This window comes from Syngnathus typhle, linkage group LG9 (assembly GCF_033458585.1).
Source record: "Syngnathus typhle isolate RoL2023-S1 ecotype Sweden linkage group LG9, RoL_Styp_1.0, whole genome shotgun sequence".
Lineage (NCBI taxonomy): Eukaryota > Metazoa > Chordata > Actinopteri > Syngnathiformes > Syngnathidae > Syngnathus > Syngnathus typhle.
In genome coordinates, this window is record NC_083746.1 from 14,442,248 (window position 1) to 14,459,023 (window position 16,776).

The following is a 16,776-nucleotide window of genomic DNA, read 5'->3' on the forward strand; positions in this document are numbered from 1 at the left end:
GGGGGGGGGGGCAACTTATACTCAGGAGCGACTTATATACATATATATGTTTTTTTCACTTTTTGGGGCATTTTATGGCTGGTGCGACTTATACTCGGGTGCGACTTATAGTCCGAAAATTACGGTACATGATTGCATAGGCTCATTCATGGCCTGTTGCACACTTTCCAGTTTATTTGAAGAACCAAACCTTGGCCTCAGACTATGTTCTTTTGGCAGGGGGTTATAGTGTTTCTTCACCACTTGAAGCAGCTTTCAGTTTTTAAGTGCAACTGATTTATGGCAGTGTGTCGCAAAGTGAGCCAGGGAAGGCGGGGTAGGGAGCGCTGCACTTTTAGATGAGAAAGTAGCTCTGTCAAGAGCAAATACTCAGTTATCAAACCGTAGCTTTTTAATATCATGGTATTTTATAATACCGTGAAACCGGTTACCGTCCTATGCGTATCCCATGAGTATTACAGAATGCAAGAGTGAAAATAGAACTACAGTAAAGTCGAACACTCGACATTCTTACCTATTGCTGCCTCTCTAGGGTCTATGTCTTCCAATGCAGAGGGCCTAATCAATTCTTCTGGGGATATGACAGGCACAGAAGGAGCTGAGAGTGCAGCCATGGTAGGTTGTGTTGGACTGGTCATCAAAGTAGTGGCTGTCTCTTGCGACCCCATTCGAGTGCCAATTTTTTCCGCATGCATCTGAAAAAAGACACTGACTTAGCAACTGTTATTTCGACAAGTGTATTAATGAATTCTTAGCAAATCGCCATTTTCTTTAATTCTTTGCTCATTAATAGTCCTAGGTGAAAAGGACTGTTGTTGATGTTGGACAAAAATGACAGTTCAGCCCCAACGACAAATTTTAAGTTTCATGTGAACATTTAGTAATGCTGTTTCTGCATCAAAATGCAAGACAAAAAAAATGTATGATGACTGTGATGCTACATAAATTACAAATAATACCGATGTCCTGACCCAATCACGTGATCGGAAGAGGTGGGCAATCTACAAAATTTCTATTAGTCATTCATCAGCGGCCTGGGGACCCATTTATCATTGTCAATCCGTCATTTTTTCCAAACCATACTGTAATCATCAGTCATTTTGTCATTTCATTTTCATAGCGTTTCCATCATCGGATGTGAAGAGTTGAAGACGGCAAGGACATGATAGGAGTGGCCTGAGACCAGACTCATTTGTAGGAACAAGGCATGAGATAGGAAAATGTACAATCCAAAATCAGGGCTCCTACCTTAGACTTAGACAGACTTTGTCATTTTGTAAACACTCAGTGCACACAAAACGAAATTACGTTGCATACCTGTCGTACTTGGTCAATTCTAATTCGTAGTTCTTCGGCAGACACACTGCCGGCAATGACCTCCAAAGGAACGCCATTCTCCCCAATAAAAAAACTTGAAGGAACACACACCACTGGATCTGCATTCGGATATTGTTAAAGAATACGCTCAGAGCACATTAAATGTTCTGTTTTTATGCATACAAACTGCACATATAATTATAATTCTTATTACCTTAACAATGTACCATACTATATGTTCATGTAAATTCTGGGTTGGAGAAGAGCAATGAAAAAAAGATACAGATCTGTGAGAACTGCACACAGGTTTCACTGTGGGAAAAGGCAGAAAAGTAGATAAGTGAAATAATAAATAACACATTCAATTTTACATTTTAAGTAGTGCTGTGAGGCGAATAAAAACTTAACCAAATTTATTACAGGATTTGTAATTGATTAATCTAATGAATCACAAAGACTGAGTTAGCTTTATATTTTATTGAAGTGTTTTTGTTAGTGCTGTCAGGCAATTAAAAATTAATCTGATTAATTACAAGATTTGTACATAAACTAATTAATCGCATTTTTATCTAATATTTTACAAAAGTCCCAAAATGTAGGATTTGAATTCTACGACATGACAAAACTGTCGTGCATCTGTTGCAATCACTTGAATACACTAAGATGAGAAGATGTGAAATCCACATTATTATTCGTGAAAGGTGCTTGATGAAAAAAGAAAAAAACAGTTCAAGTACATCAGCAAACTACCGTTTTTTTCCGTGTATAGTGCGCCCCCATGTATAATACGCACCCTAAAAATGGCATGCTGATGCTGGAAAAAAGCCTGTACCCATGTATAGTACGCACCCAATTTTTATAAATTTTTTGAATTTTTTTTTTTTTTTTTTTTTTAAGTCCCAATGATCGTCACACACGCAGGGAGGCAATGGGTCCCATTTTTATAGTCTTTGGTAAGGTCTTAACTAGGCTGGATGTAATTTTTTTTGTTGGCGTTGATTTCTCTGACTGCCCGTAAACGCACCACCGCGCTCCGTGCGCTCACGGGAAAGACGCTTGCGGACGTGAAAAAGGCGTCTCTGTATGGGAGAGACGTTGAAGAGGAATAAAAACACCCTTGGAAACCAGAACTTGCCCCTCGTCGTGACTCGGAGCCGCAACAAATGTTTCGGATTTGTGTAGGGTACATTGTGACAGACAGCAAACGAGCAGGTGATCGAGCAAGCGTCTGATACGAGAGCATTGCAGTCGCATGGAGCGTGTTTGAAGTGAACAGCAGAGAAGAAAGGAACAAGGCAAAGTGTTGTGAAATAAAATGCACAGAACGGCTGCGCAAGACACGTCAGCTATATAAAGAGCGAGACTTGTTTTCTTCCTATTAGTTTCAATTCACAGTTTAATTAGCAGTTTCAATCAGCAAATAACAAAATGCGTATTACAGGTAATATTTTATTTCACAACACTGCCTTGTTCCATTGGTCTTTCCCGTGCGCACACGGAGCGCGGTGGTGCGTTTATGGGCAGTCGGAGAAATCAACGCCAACAAAAAAAAATTACATCCAGCCTAGTTAAGACCATACCAAAGACTATAAAAATGGGACCCATTGCCTCCCTGCGTGTGTGACGATCATTGGGACTTAAAAAAAAAAAAAAATTAAAAAAAAAAATTTTTTTTTTTTTTGTACCCATGTATAATGCGCACCCCAGATTTTAGGACAATAAATTAATTAAATTTTGCGCACTATACACGGAAAAAAACGGTAATTTGGTCATGTGCATTATTCAAAAATAAAATACAAAAACTTTAAAAAAACATTAAGATGACTCAATAAAGCAATTTATAGTTCTGGGTTCTCCTGCATTATTTCGATAAGATTCCTTATGTCTCCGTATTTTATATAAGGCACTTTTTCGGTTTAGAAAAGTGAAAACGTTTTAGATGTTATCTGGTTACAGTTTCAACTGTGTCTCCAGTCTTCCTCAGATGCGTCATCCGACATGCTGCTGATGTGATAAATGCCTTATTTATCTCCTGCATTAGTTGCACTTCCACTTCACACAGCCTGTTGCCACTCCAAATGTTTCTTTGGATTGGATATTTTCTTTTTCCAGGAGAAAACACTTTTTTCTACTATGTACTGTAAAATTAATCTTAATGCTACTACTGATTAATGCGAATAGTGTAGCTCCATCTTGAAAATACGAATGCCTCTTTCGGCGTCAATGTCCTGAAAACGTGATTTGCGACGCCCCCGCCCCACACACCACACAAAAAAAATACATGACTTGACTGCATGAGTGACTCCCCCAGACGACTGGCTGAAGATGACTACTCTCATGATGTACATTCGTGTTCCAAAATGAAAAAAAGTTGTTTGTTGTGTCCATGTTAGTTGGTAAAAAAGGTGTACCGTAATTTTCGGATTAAAAGTCCCTCGGAATACAGGTCGCATTAGCCATAAAATGCACAATAACGTGAAAAGAAACATACCGTTTTTTTCCGTGTATAGTGCGCAAAATTTACCGAATTTATTGTCCTAAAATCTGGGGTGCGCATTATACATGGGTACAAAAAATTTTTACTTTACTTTTTTTTTTTTTTTTTTTTTTAGAAAACAAAACCAACAACAGGACTGACCGACAAAGTCGTGGAACAAAAAGACAGGGTGACATTACCAAAGACAGGAACAGAAAGCTAACAGACATCATGACAGTAACACATGCAATGATCCGACGGTGAGCGAGGGGCAGACAGGACTTAAATACAAAACACGTTACATCGATTGAGGTGACACAGGAAGAGAGGGGCGACGCGAACAGAAACCATGGCAACCTAGACACATAGCAAAACTGGGGACGAGACGTGACAAATGTCCCTCGAAATGAAACTTGAAATCACCAAGTTTTGGTTTCCAAGGGTGTTTTTATTCCTCTTCAACGTCTCTCCCATACAGAGCCGCCTTTTTCACGTCCGCACGCCTCTTTCCCGTGCGCGCACGGAGCGCGGTGGTGCGTTTATGGGCAGTCGGAGAAATCAACGCCAACAAAAAAATTACATCCAGCCTAGTTAAGACCATACCAAAGACTATAAAAATGGGACCCATTGCCTCCCTGCGTGTGTGACGATCATTGGGAAAAAATAAAAAAAATAAAAAGATTCATAAACAAAAATTCATAAAAATTGGGTGCGTATTATACATGGGTACAGGCTTTTTTCCAGCATCAGCATGCCATTTTTAGGGTGCGTATTATACATGGGGGCACACTATACATGGCAAAAAACGGTAAGTCGCTCCGGAGTATAAGTCGCATTTTGGGGGGGAAATTTATTCAACAAAATCGAACACCAAGAACAGACATGAACGAGCAACAACAGGCTAAAAGATAGGTATGCTAATGTTAGAAAAATGTATATATATATATATGTTATCATGCGTTCTCTAATCAATGCCTTACTGCAATATTACTGCAATATATGCTTGCTGTTTGGCCTTGCTGTTTTTATGATGTACCACAGAAGGACAGTTCCTTTCTAACAAAGACCACTTTGTTGGACAACATGCCTCATTGCTGTCTTGCCCCAGATGAACCTCCAAGTGACCATTAAAGTCAGGGTTTTTCCTAACTATCTTTATCGTAGGATTAGGTTGGAATGTATATAACCAGTAATAAATAACTTAGCTTGTTGCATCCTACACAATGTCGTAAAACTTCCCTTGCTATGTTTTAACTAGAGGTCAAAGGTTTTGTCTTTTGTATCCAGTCCACTCAAACTCCTCTTCCCAGATGTTCTTATCAGTATGTAAACACCTCGTGTCTCACACTGTGGGTAGGGCAAATCCAAATAAAAAGAGCGGGAGTGCCTACAGATTTTTAGTGTGTGTAGAGATTGTCTCAAGCTATCTGTACTGCACTCCTCGCAAGAAAAGACTTAATATTCTGTCTCACTTGTGGTTTGTTTGCTGTTGCTCTTCTATTCACTTATTCAGTCAGCGAAATAAACCTGACAGAAATTGGGGGCTCGTCCGGGATCTCAACACGCCCTGAACGGTTCCAGCGGGCTCTTCGACGCAGGTGACAATCCTCGGCCGAGGTAAACAAAAGCCCTTTGACGGGACTGTCTCGATCAGTCCGGCTGGACACCGGGAGGCTTGAGGAGATCTTCAGAGGAAGAGAATCAGCAGACTCTGAGTAGGAATATTAATTCTACTAAATAGAAACAGTTAAATTCCGCAGGGGCGGATGTGGAGCCCCCTAGCTTTCAAGCTAGTTAAATTCTGCAGCAGGAGGGGCGGACTCCTCGGTTATTAAAAAAAACTAAACAAAAAATCCTTGAGAATTCTAGACCCTATCAAGTACAACTAGAAACAGTTAAATTCTGCAGGGGCGGATGTGGAGCCCCCTAACGTTTTATGTTAGTTAAATTCCGCAGCAGGAGGGGCAGACTCCTCTGTTCTTAAAAAAAACACGCGTGGTATGCTTGTGAACGGTTTGACTGAGAGTGATCTCATTTGAGCGCTCCTCTTAAATAGTAAGCGAAAGTCCCTACCCCGATATGAACTAAAATGCAAAGATTGGAAAATAATTGAAAGGCAGGATCCCAACCGATTAAAAAAAGATTTCGATAAATGGGTTAAAAAATATAAATTTGAGGGACAACCAAATTATTAGGACTTAGAGGTGCCATAAACGAAACAACATAAATAAATCTTAAAGAAATTAAAGAAGGCATCTGATGATGTAGTGTTTTGGGAGCGAGAGAAAGGGAGAGAGAAAGAGAGAGAGAAAGAGAGAGAGAGAAAGAGAGAGGAAAAGAGATAGAGCTCAGAAAGCACTGTATTGTAGGTAGGAAGATGATGAGACTGGGCCTAACAGTAGGCAGGCAAGAGAAAACCAAAATTTACAGAGTTAGAGAAGAAGGGAGAAGTCTAGAGAAAGTAGAGAAGCACGTAGAGAAAACACATGCTACAAATTCAAAACTAAAGATCATAGCGGGAGGAATACATAAATCACGCCCTCCATGCAGAAAGAGTAGTAATAGACAAACAAAAACAAAAACAAATGAAAGCTTCAAAAAACACTTTTTTGGTAGACCAGGATAGTGACACTTTTTACCAAAATGCAGGCAGAGGACAGAAAGGCCAGAGAGGGCGAGCAATACCCAACAGAGAAGGCTTTAGAGGCCGAGGAAGAGGAGTTGTGCAACCTCCAATAGAATGCTGGAGTTGCGGGGAAAACGGTCACATGGCACGTGATAAATTACCAAAGACAGTTATGACTAGGCCAAAGTCAAATCAAATCAGGTTTCCATGTAATGAAGTGGGAACCTGGCTGCCAAAATTAGAGAAATTAGCTTAAATATACAGGAGATATTAGTGTTAAAAGGATAAAGTAATATAAAGTAACACTGAAGTTAAAATTTGCAAAATACACGGAAAGGAATTACACATAGTTTCTAAAAGTGAAATAGAGAATAAATCAGACAAGTAATACGAGCAAAAAGGTGTTCTTAGTGCTTCTATGTGTTCTTATATGTTGTGCGTCATCCTTTTGTGCTGGTGTGTGTGTGCGTGTGCGTGTGCGCGCAGAGGATCCTCATGAATGGGTGTGCGTATGAGTGCGAGTGAGATGTGTGTTCTATGGAAGAAATCAGTAATGGAGGACGTTCTGGAGGCTGTTGAGCAATACTAGGGAAATTGAGGAGTGGATGATGGTGTGTTTAAGTTGGTTGGAGAAACTGAGATGAGCAAGGTGTGTGCAATAGAGAAAATAAGGCGTGTGTGGCAGAGAGTTACGAGAACGGTGGCTTGATAGGATGGGAATAAGAGACAGCAAATGTTGTGTAGAAGACTGAAAGATGTTGAAGGTGAACATGATGGGGGAGGACAACAGCAAAGTTGGCCTGCCCTTTGAGAAGGTGAAACTGATAAGCGTGCCTGCGCTCGCGCGTTGTCGCGGGGCGGGGCTGTCCGCGTGGGCCTTTGCTATGCTCGTGTGGGCGGTGGGCCGGCATCATGGTTGTTGCAGGAAATGGCCAGCCTGTGACCAATCAACATTGATGCTGCGCCCCCACCCCTCGCACGAGGGGTGCTGTGGCTGCGGCGGGGCAGGGACAGTGTGATTTTCTCAGAGAGTGATGCTTAAGGAAGATGTGACAATATTTGCATGAAGGATAAAAGTCACTGATGAGAAAACAAAAGTATAACCAAAACGTCAAAATAGAGGATGACGTTTGCGCAGCGTTGTTTGTTTGTATTGTTTGTGAGCTGTGTCTCTGCTGTAAGTTTTTGTGTTGTCTGTGTGCTGTCAGTGTTATGTGTTAAAATTGGCTAATGTAGGTGCACAAAAGAATTCGCTAGATTGTAGTCTATATGATTTGCACCGCAAAACAAAAGCAATTTTGTGAAAATAAGAAGAAAAGAAAGGCAAGCATTTTTCTTTGTGGGCAGAAACTGGTCCACACTGCATTAATGCCTAGCCCTGATGAAACAAAATTTGAAAGATGGAAAGAACTTGCTTTCTGGAATTGGATGAAGCAAAATTATTAAATAACATTTCAAAGCTAAATTTAGAAGAAATAGTCGATTGGTTGTGTAAAGACTACACGAGTTTTTACATTTGAGGATAAGAGAGTGATTGAGTTAGTTAAAGTTAAGAAACAACAAGAAACGTCTATTATATTAATTTACTGGCGGTTATTTTGTTAGTTTTTATCTTTATCTTGATTGGTTTGACACCTGGAGGGAGGAAAGATTAGGATGTGGAACACGGGTTGAGACAACCAGTTACACACGCAAAACATGTGTGCACTGGGACACTGAGAAGCATTTTGAAAGGTGTGTCAAAATTAAATGAAGATGAAATCATATGTAGTAATACAACGCTTTACTACATATGGATTCTCTAAATCGTACAATTGAGTAAAATAAAACATACTTTTTGACTTTTGTTCAAATTACTAAGATTCTTGTGATAAACGATGAGAAACTGATTGAAAAGAAACTACAAGAAACTACAACTACGCTAGTTGTGGAAGCAGTCCAATTGCCACGACAAATAGCTATGTGCACGTGTGCAGGGCACGCACGAGACTGATAAGGTGTCAAGAGGTAACAAGCTTGCAGACGGAACCGCATAGCTGCAGTGCAAAAGGCGCTTCAAATTTTATACACACAAGAGGCGGATTGAATTACTGAAACATTTTTAAAGATGTGCAGCGACAAAGTCCATAGATTGAAATTCAATCATGGACAAAAGGAGGGGCAAGAGTAGAGAATGGCATCTATAAATGACCAGAAGACAGACCTATCCTAACAAAGAACCTATACCAATTGGCAGCAATATTGAGCCATAGTGCGTGTCACATGGCTCAAGTGGAGGGATAGTGGGGCAGGTCAGTCAGCTTTATACAACATACGGATTTGATTCATATTCAAAACATTTTAAAAATAAATAAATAAATAAATAAATAAAACAATTGTAGAGCTTGTTTAACATGTGCTAAACACAATCCACAGGGTTATAATGCCTGGTCATAATAGATGCATTCTCAAAATGGTTTGATTTGGTTTAAACAAAAACACTGAATGCCTTAACAGTGGCAAAAACGTTATGTAAAAATAATAATAATAATAATACCGAGATATGGGATTTTGAAAATTAATTCTCGTGACAGAACTGGTATAAAGTGTGAAAATGTGCATGGGAAAAATAGAAGATCATGGACAAAATGTTTAGACCTGGTCAAACTGTACATAAATATTACAAGTACTGTGGGTTTAACCCCGTATGAAAAATTGTTCGGGCGACAATATAGATTACCATGTTTTAAAACCAAGTGGGAAACTAAGGATGATTCAAATTTGGCATTTACATTTTATATTTATAATTAATATTTTAAAGGCAAAAAGAACAAAGCACGTTCTCATTAAGAGCATTGAAAACAAAACGCTGGTGTTCTTCCAAGGGGGAAGGGCCACATTGAATATTGATAATTACATCAACTGCCATTAAAATAGCAGAAAGGTCAGTTGAGGTAGTCCTTGCAAATTACAAAAGGGTAATTTCTTTTGAGGTAACGTTCAATCGGAAAAAGTGACCCAAAGGGAGCCTTACCTCTTAGAGAAATGCCGGGAACAAGAAAATGGAACAATGACGTTATTGCATGTAAGGTGGCTATCTTTGTTGCCACTTTGTTAACTTCAGCAATATGGTATTTGTGGGAACTAAGTCATAATGAGTAGGGGAGAGATGAGTGAACAACTTATATTGATCACTCCCAAAAATTTTTTTTTTTAATTATGCTGCATTGTAGCAATTTAAAAGATCAATTTGACCTTTGCAGGATGATCTGCTGTGTCAGATCTGGACTGCCATGAGAGTATGATGTTTATATGTATACTTTGTCAACAACCGCTGTAGATGTTAAAGAATGGGATGAATATATCTAAAGTGAATGTGGATAATTTGTTTCAGGTAACTAGTATAAGAATAAACTGCTAAACGAAACAATTGATTGCTAATGGCAAAACAAGCTGTAAAGACAATTGAATATGTCATGTGTATGGGTTTGCGACCATTGCTTTATGTTCTACCGTCACCATTGATCAAAGATCGTGTGAAGTCTATCACGTCGATTGGATTGTAAGATGTGTGACAGAGCATTCTATATAGTAATATCCATTGAAGAAAGAAAAAAGAAGCCATTGCTTTCAGAGAATGTAGTCAAGCTAAATTGTATATGTATCAACATCCCAAGATCTGAAAAAAGAAAAGAAAAAAAAGCTGGTAAAAACCAAAATATCTTTGAATTTGACAGCCGATGATGATCTGACCGAAATTGATGCAATTGGTGTTCCCGGAGGAGTGCCGGATAAGTGTAAGCTGGTGAATCAGATAGCTGGTTTTGAATCCACCCTGTGTTGGTGGTGTACTCTTAACAAAAAAGTTGACAGGATCAACTACATCCATTACAACGTGCAGAGGCTTGGAAATTGGACCGAGGCAGGTTTCAGGGCGGTCCACTCCCAACTGGCCGCGACTTCCCTCATGGCTTTCCAGAACCGAATGGCCCTTGCAAAAGAGGGTGGTGTCTGCGCCATGTTTGGTGAGCAATGCTGCACATTTATTCCAAATGGTACTGCCGCTGATGGAAGCCTGTCCCAGGCCCTTGAGGGCCTGAGGACCTTGAATGGGAAAATGAAGGAACACAGTGGAGTGAACACGGAGGTTTGGAACGACTGGCTGAACGTGTTCGGAAAGTACCGTACCCTGGTGTCCTCGGTCCTAGTCTCCCTTGCCGTTTTTTCTGCTGTTTTGACCTTGTGTGGATGGTGTTGTATTCCGTGTCTACGGTCTCTAATTAACAGGTCAATTACAACTGCTATCTCTCCAGCAGCTGAGACTTTTCCGTTGCTCCAAGGGGAAGACTTTGCGACTGACGAGGGTTGTCGCTCTGGCGATGGCCCCATCTGTGAAGCTCCTGTGGTAAACCTGTCCGATTTGTTTCCCGACTCTGACATTGATTATTAAGGTTCGATCTCCTCCCGGGTTTAAATTTGTTCTTATGAATTGTGATCCTACGGCTGAAAATCTTTTTGAAATGGCCGCTTTTAGGTGATAAGATGGTCTCTGAGAACTTATGATAAACAGGAGGGAATTGTTAGAAAAATGTATATATATATGTTATCATGCGTTCTTTAATCAATGCCTTACTGCAATATTACTGCAATATATGCTTGCTGTTTGGCCTTGCTGTTTTTATGATGTACCACAGAAGAACAGTTCCTTTCTAACAAAGACCACTTTGTTGGACAACATGCCTCATTGCGGTCTTGCCCCAGATGAACCTCCAAGTGACCATTAAAGTCAGGGTTTTTCCTATCTTTATCGTAGGATTAGGTTGGAATGTATATAACCAGTAATAAATAACTTAGCTTGTTGCATCCTACACAATGTCGTAAAACTTCCCTTGCTATGTTTTAACTAGAGGTCAAAGGTTTTTTCTTTTGTATCCAGTCCACTCAAACTCCTCTTCCGAGATGTTCTTATCAGTATGTAAACACCTCGTGTCTCACACTGTGGGTAGGGCAAATCCAAATAAAAAGAGTGGGAGTGCCTACAGATTTTTAGTGTGTGTAGAGATTGTCTCAAGCTATCTGTACTGCACTCCTCGCGAGAAAAGACTTAATATTCTGTCTCACTTGTGGTTTGTTTGCAGTTGCTCTTCTATTCACTTATTCAAAGTCAAAGTCAAAGTCAAAGTCAGCTTTATTGTCAATCTCTCCACATGAAACGTTTTTCTCTATCCCACGGTGACGAGACACATAACACGATAGACATACATGTACGCGACACAATATAAAAACAAGAAGGCAAAAATTCTAACAATCAATAGTAAGAGTGATGAATAAATAATAAATAAACAGATAACACAATAAATAACGGAGCCAGCAAGCATAGCGCAAAAGTTAAAAACATCATAAACAAAAAGGCACAAACAATAAATAAGAGTAATAACAAATAATAAATAATAAGAGCCAGTGTGCATTCAGATAGTCCAGACAGTAAAAGTACAGGACGCTACGCAGAACGGGGGAGCGAGTTCAGGATCCTAACAGCCTGGAGCATGAAGCTGTTTGAGAGTCTGGAGGTGCGGGAGCGCAGGCTTCTGTACCTCTTCCCAGAGGGCAGAAGCTCGAACAAAGAGTGAGCGGGGTGACTCGCATCACTCACAATCGTGGTCGCCTTGCGGGTGAGATGGGAGGTGTAAATGTCCTTCAAGGAGGGGAGCGAAGCACCAGCAATCTTACCAGCAGTGTTCACTATGCGCTGCAGGGCCTTCAAGTTGTAGTCAGTGCAGCCGCCACCCCAAACAGCAATACAGCTGGAGAGGACGCTCTCAATAGTGCCGCGGTAAAATGCAGTCATGACGGCCGGAGGAGCGCTCGCTCGCCTAAGTTTCCGCAGGAAGTACAGGCGGCGCTGGGCTTTCTTTGCCAGTGATGCGGTGTTGGTGGACCAGGAGAGATCCTCACTGATGTGCACCCCCAGGAACTTGGCGCTGCTCACTCGCTCCACCACAGCACCGTCGATGGTCAGCGGCAGGTGCTGGGTGTGACCCTTCCGGAAGTCCACAACAATCTCCTTGGTCTTGTCGACGTTCAGCAGGAGGTTGTTGTCCCTGCACCACGTGGTCAGAAGGTCAACCTCCAGCCTGTATTGAGTCTCGTCTCCCTTGGTGATGAGACCCACCAGAGTCGTGTCGTCAGCAAACTTCACGATACGGTTGTCGCTGTAGGTTGCAGTGCAGTCATGCGTCAGGAGGGTGAAGAGCAGCGGACTGAGCACGCAGCCTTGGGGGGCCCCCGTGCTCAGCGTGATGCTGGCGGAGATTTTGTCGCCAACACGTACTACCTGTGGCCTCTGACAGAGGAAGTCCAGTAGCCAGTTGCAGAGGTAGGTACTGAGGCCCAGCGCGTCAAGTTTGCTGATGAGGCGTTGTGGCACAATGGTGTTGAAGGCAGAACTGAAGTCCACAAACAGCAATCTCACATACGAGTCCCTCCTTTCCAGGTGGGTGAGGGCCGAGTGGAGGGCAGAGCAGATGGCATCCTCCGAAGACCGCTTGGCACGGTACGCAAACTGGAAAGGGTCAATGGTGGGCGGGAGAACGGATCGGATGTGCTCCATGACAAGCCGCTCAAAGCACTTCATGATGATGGGCGTAAGTGCCACGGGGCGGTAGTCATTGAAGCAGGACGGAGCGTGTTTCTTCGGCACAGGTACGATGGTGGCAGCTTTGAAACACGACGGGACGATGGCCTGCTGCAGGGAAGTGTTAAAGATGTCCGTGAAGACATCCGTCAGCTCACCAGCGCAGTCCTTCAGCGCCCGACCCGGGATGTTGTCAGGGCCCGCCGCCTTACGGATGTTGATGGCGGCAAGCGCCCTCCTCACGCTGTCGGCGGAGAGGCACAGGGGCAGCTCGTGTGAAGGGGGAGTGGCCTTCAGCGGGCAAGTGCTGTTCTGAGCGTCGAAGCGAGCAAAGAAGCGGTTGAGGTCATTGAGCAGACGGACGTCGCCTTCACAGCTCTGCGGCGCGGGCTTGTAATCCGTGATGGTCTGAATGCCCTGCCAAAGGCTCCGTGCGTCCCTGCTGTCCTTGAAGTGGGCGGTAATTTTGCACGAGAACGCCCTCTTTGCTTCTTTGATGCCCCGGGACAGGTCGGCCCTCGCAGTCCTCAAGCCAGCCTCATCCCCTGCTCTAAAGGCTTTGTCCCTGGCCCTCAGCAGCCTGAAGACAGCCCCTGTCAGCCATGGCTTCCGATTAGCCCGAGTGACGATGGATTTTGAGAGAGTCACATCATCAATACACTTCCTGATGTAGGAGGAAACAGAGTCAGTATACTCCTCAATGTCTGTCCGATCGTCGCAAGTGGCAGCCCTCCTAAACATGTCCCAGTCAGTACAGCCAAAGCAGTCACGCAGTGCATCAGAGGCACCCTCAGGCCACACCCGTACCTGCTTGCGAACCGGCCTGGACGCTCTCACCATTTGTCTGTATGCGGGCAAAAGCATAACAGTGATATGGTCAGAAAGTCCAAGATGGGGGAGGGGGGCGGCTTTGAAAGCTCCTTTATGCGAAGAGTAGACCCGGTCCAGGAAGCTGTCGCCACGCGTAGGAAAATTAACATGCTGGTGAAGCCTCGGAAAAACAGACTTCAGGTTAGCATGATTAAAATCCCCAGCGAAGATGGTGAAACAGTCAGCGAAATAAACCTGACAGCTAACGTGACAAACACAAACGAAGAGCTGAGAACGGGCCTGATGTAACATTCAGAGTTGTTAAAAAGAACTATTACATAAATAACACGTTTATAAAACCATCTGTGTCACTCCAATTCATTAAATCCATCGATCGTCCTTTGTCAACAATGGGTGCACGCCGCTGACGGCGCTTGCACTTCAAAATATTCCACAGGCCCATAGATCGATATATAAATTAGATATCAAATAACTATTATATAAGCAATAATATTATCAAACCATCTGTGCACTCTAAATTAGGGGTGTAAATCGCGGGTTTTGACACGATACGATACAAAGAACTACGATACGATATTTGATATTTGATATCTTAAAGCCTGCTGCGATTCATTCACGATATATCACGATATAGTGCTCTACGATCGATTTTTTTTTTTTTTTAAATAAAAAATATAGAATATCCTGATTTATAACAATTCATACGCAGAATCAACAAGGTACTTTAAACTCTTTATTTAGGAAATTACAAGAGTATTGTAGTATACAAAGTGCTTAGTTAAACACTGAACTTTGATGTCGTGTTTTTTCTTTAAATATAAATATAGAGATTTGTGGTCCCTGAATATTTGATCATTGCATGGCAGGATTTACAAACTGCACGTGTCTTGCCCGTTGAGCCATCTTTTCTTTGGAATCCAAAGTGCTTCCAAACGAATGACTTGAAGCCTAAAGGGGAGCAAATTTCCTTGTTTTTTTGGACACTAGCCATAGCACCAGCCCAGGAGCCGCGTACTAGTTGTCGACTCCCCTTTCACGTGCCTGCTCTGCTCACAACACAACAACGCCGGGCGCACTGCTCCCGGAAAGAGGAAGCAAGCAACAATGAACTGGATTTCAAAATAAAGTCGCGTCTAATGTCCGAGGTCAAACACGGCGATATAAATCAATGTTTACGTTTAGCATCGATGCCAATAAATCGTCGAGCATTATATCGATTAATCAATGTGTGTCGATGAATCGTTACACCCCTACTCTAAATCATTAAATCCATTGATCAAATTCCTCGTCCTTTGTCAACAACACTGCGCATGCGCCCTGACGTCAGCCTCGTCGTTATTCCACAGATCCAGTATATAACTATTGTAGCGTTAACAAAGTACAAGGAAAGACGTGGGTCGGGTAAACGGCTCTTTATTTAACAAAACAAATTTCCAGGCGTGTGGCGGCGTGGACTTCCAGCCACGGAGGTGGAAGAGAGATCTATAGAATAGGACCGGGCGTGCGTAAAAGCCATGACCGAGCCCCATCCACCGTCCCCGGACAGCGACCCGGGCGAGCACCGGCCCCCGACTTCTATCCACGGAGGTGAAAGAGAGCTCCGTAGAGTAGGACCGGGCGTGTGTAAAAGCCATAGCAGTTTTTCAAACCTTCTGTGTCACTCCAAATCCTTAAATCCTTCAAACTCTGCGTCCTCCATGTCACTTCGAAACAAAGCCGCTAATGATGCTAGTAGTACGTGGGGCCCTAGTTCATCTTTGTCATCCCGTGATCAATCTTTGTCCTTTATTAAAAAAAAAACGCAGAGCCACGCCGCGCCGCGCTGCTGACGTCACTTGAAATTAAAATTACAGTAATCCCTTGCTACATCGCGATTCGACTTTTGTTTTTGAAACTTTTTGAAAAAATTCACAAGTTGCTCCCCCCCCACCCGAACTATAAAATAAAACCTGACTTCTTGTCTGAAAATTACGGTACTTAAGTCTAACAACATAGACGTTGCTACTCTAAACCATTTATCAAATCACTATCACATAATTTACAAGTTTATCGAACCATCTGTATCACTCCAAATCATAAAATCTCCTGACTTGGGTAGTCAGTGAATGGAACTCTTTGTCAATAAGGCTCCAATATTTCTACAGCCATAGTGCGCCCTCATGCGTTTTAAAGTGAAAATAACAAATACATTTCCCCCAAAATGCGACTTAAACTCTGGTGCGACATATACCGTATAGGCCCGAATATAAGATGTTTTTTACATTGAAATAAGACCGAAAAAGTGGGGGTCGTCTTGTATTCGGGGTCTAGACATTATACCCATTTTCACTTGTGCGCAGCGTTAAGTCAAAGGTTGCCGGTATCGACCGAGTATGTTGCTGTGATCGTGAACGTCTTTGACACAAAGTGTGGACTACAAGCCGCACCAACTAAAATCCGGGGATATTAGTTTTTTTCTTATATAAGCCGCACCGGACTATAAGCCGCACGTGCACACGGGTTTTTTTACAAAGAAAGACAGTACACAGAAAGCCTTTTTAAAGTTTTAATAACATACTTTGACATGTCTTTCTCAACATTGCCTGTGACGCAGCAGTAGTACCGCAGCAACATGGAAGTGTGCATGCGAGTTATTAACAAAGAAAGACGGGACACAAACCTTTTTTTAAAGTTTTAATAACATACCTTAACATTTCTTTCCAAACACTGCCTGTGACGCAGCAGTAATACCGCGGCAACACAGAAGTAACACAGTGACTAATGTGGTTTGATTAAATAAAACATACCGGTAAAAGTCACTGAGACGCGGCGGTAACACAGCAGCAACACGGTAGCACAGCACTAACAGGGCTGATTAAAAAAGCATACAAGTAAAAGTAAAAAAAAGCTTCATCGTCTTCATCTTCCTCCTGT

The 16,776-nt window shown here is 42.3% G+C and overlaps 1 protein-coding gene across 4 annotated transcripts in view; it reads right to left on the minus strand.

The window, feature by feature from the left end:
- ubxn4 (UBX domain protein 4) overlaps positions 1–16,776 on the minus strand; it is an 85,600-nt gene that overhangs the window by 55,306 nt on the left and 13,518 nt on the right. For all 4 annotated transcript variants that reach the window (XM_061287418.1, XM_061287416.1, XM_061287417.1 and 1 more), the window contains exons 3-5: positions 1,601–1,629; positions 1,318–1,436; positions 515–695 (exon numbers count right to left, since the gene is read on the minus strand). In XM_061287418.1, the coding sequence (XP_061143402.1) occupies positions 515–695; positions 1,318–1,436; positions 1,601–1,629 (329 nt within the window). The remainder of the gene's footprint in view (positions 1–514; positions 696–1,317; positions 1,437–1,600; positions 1,630–16,776) is intronic.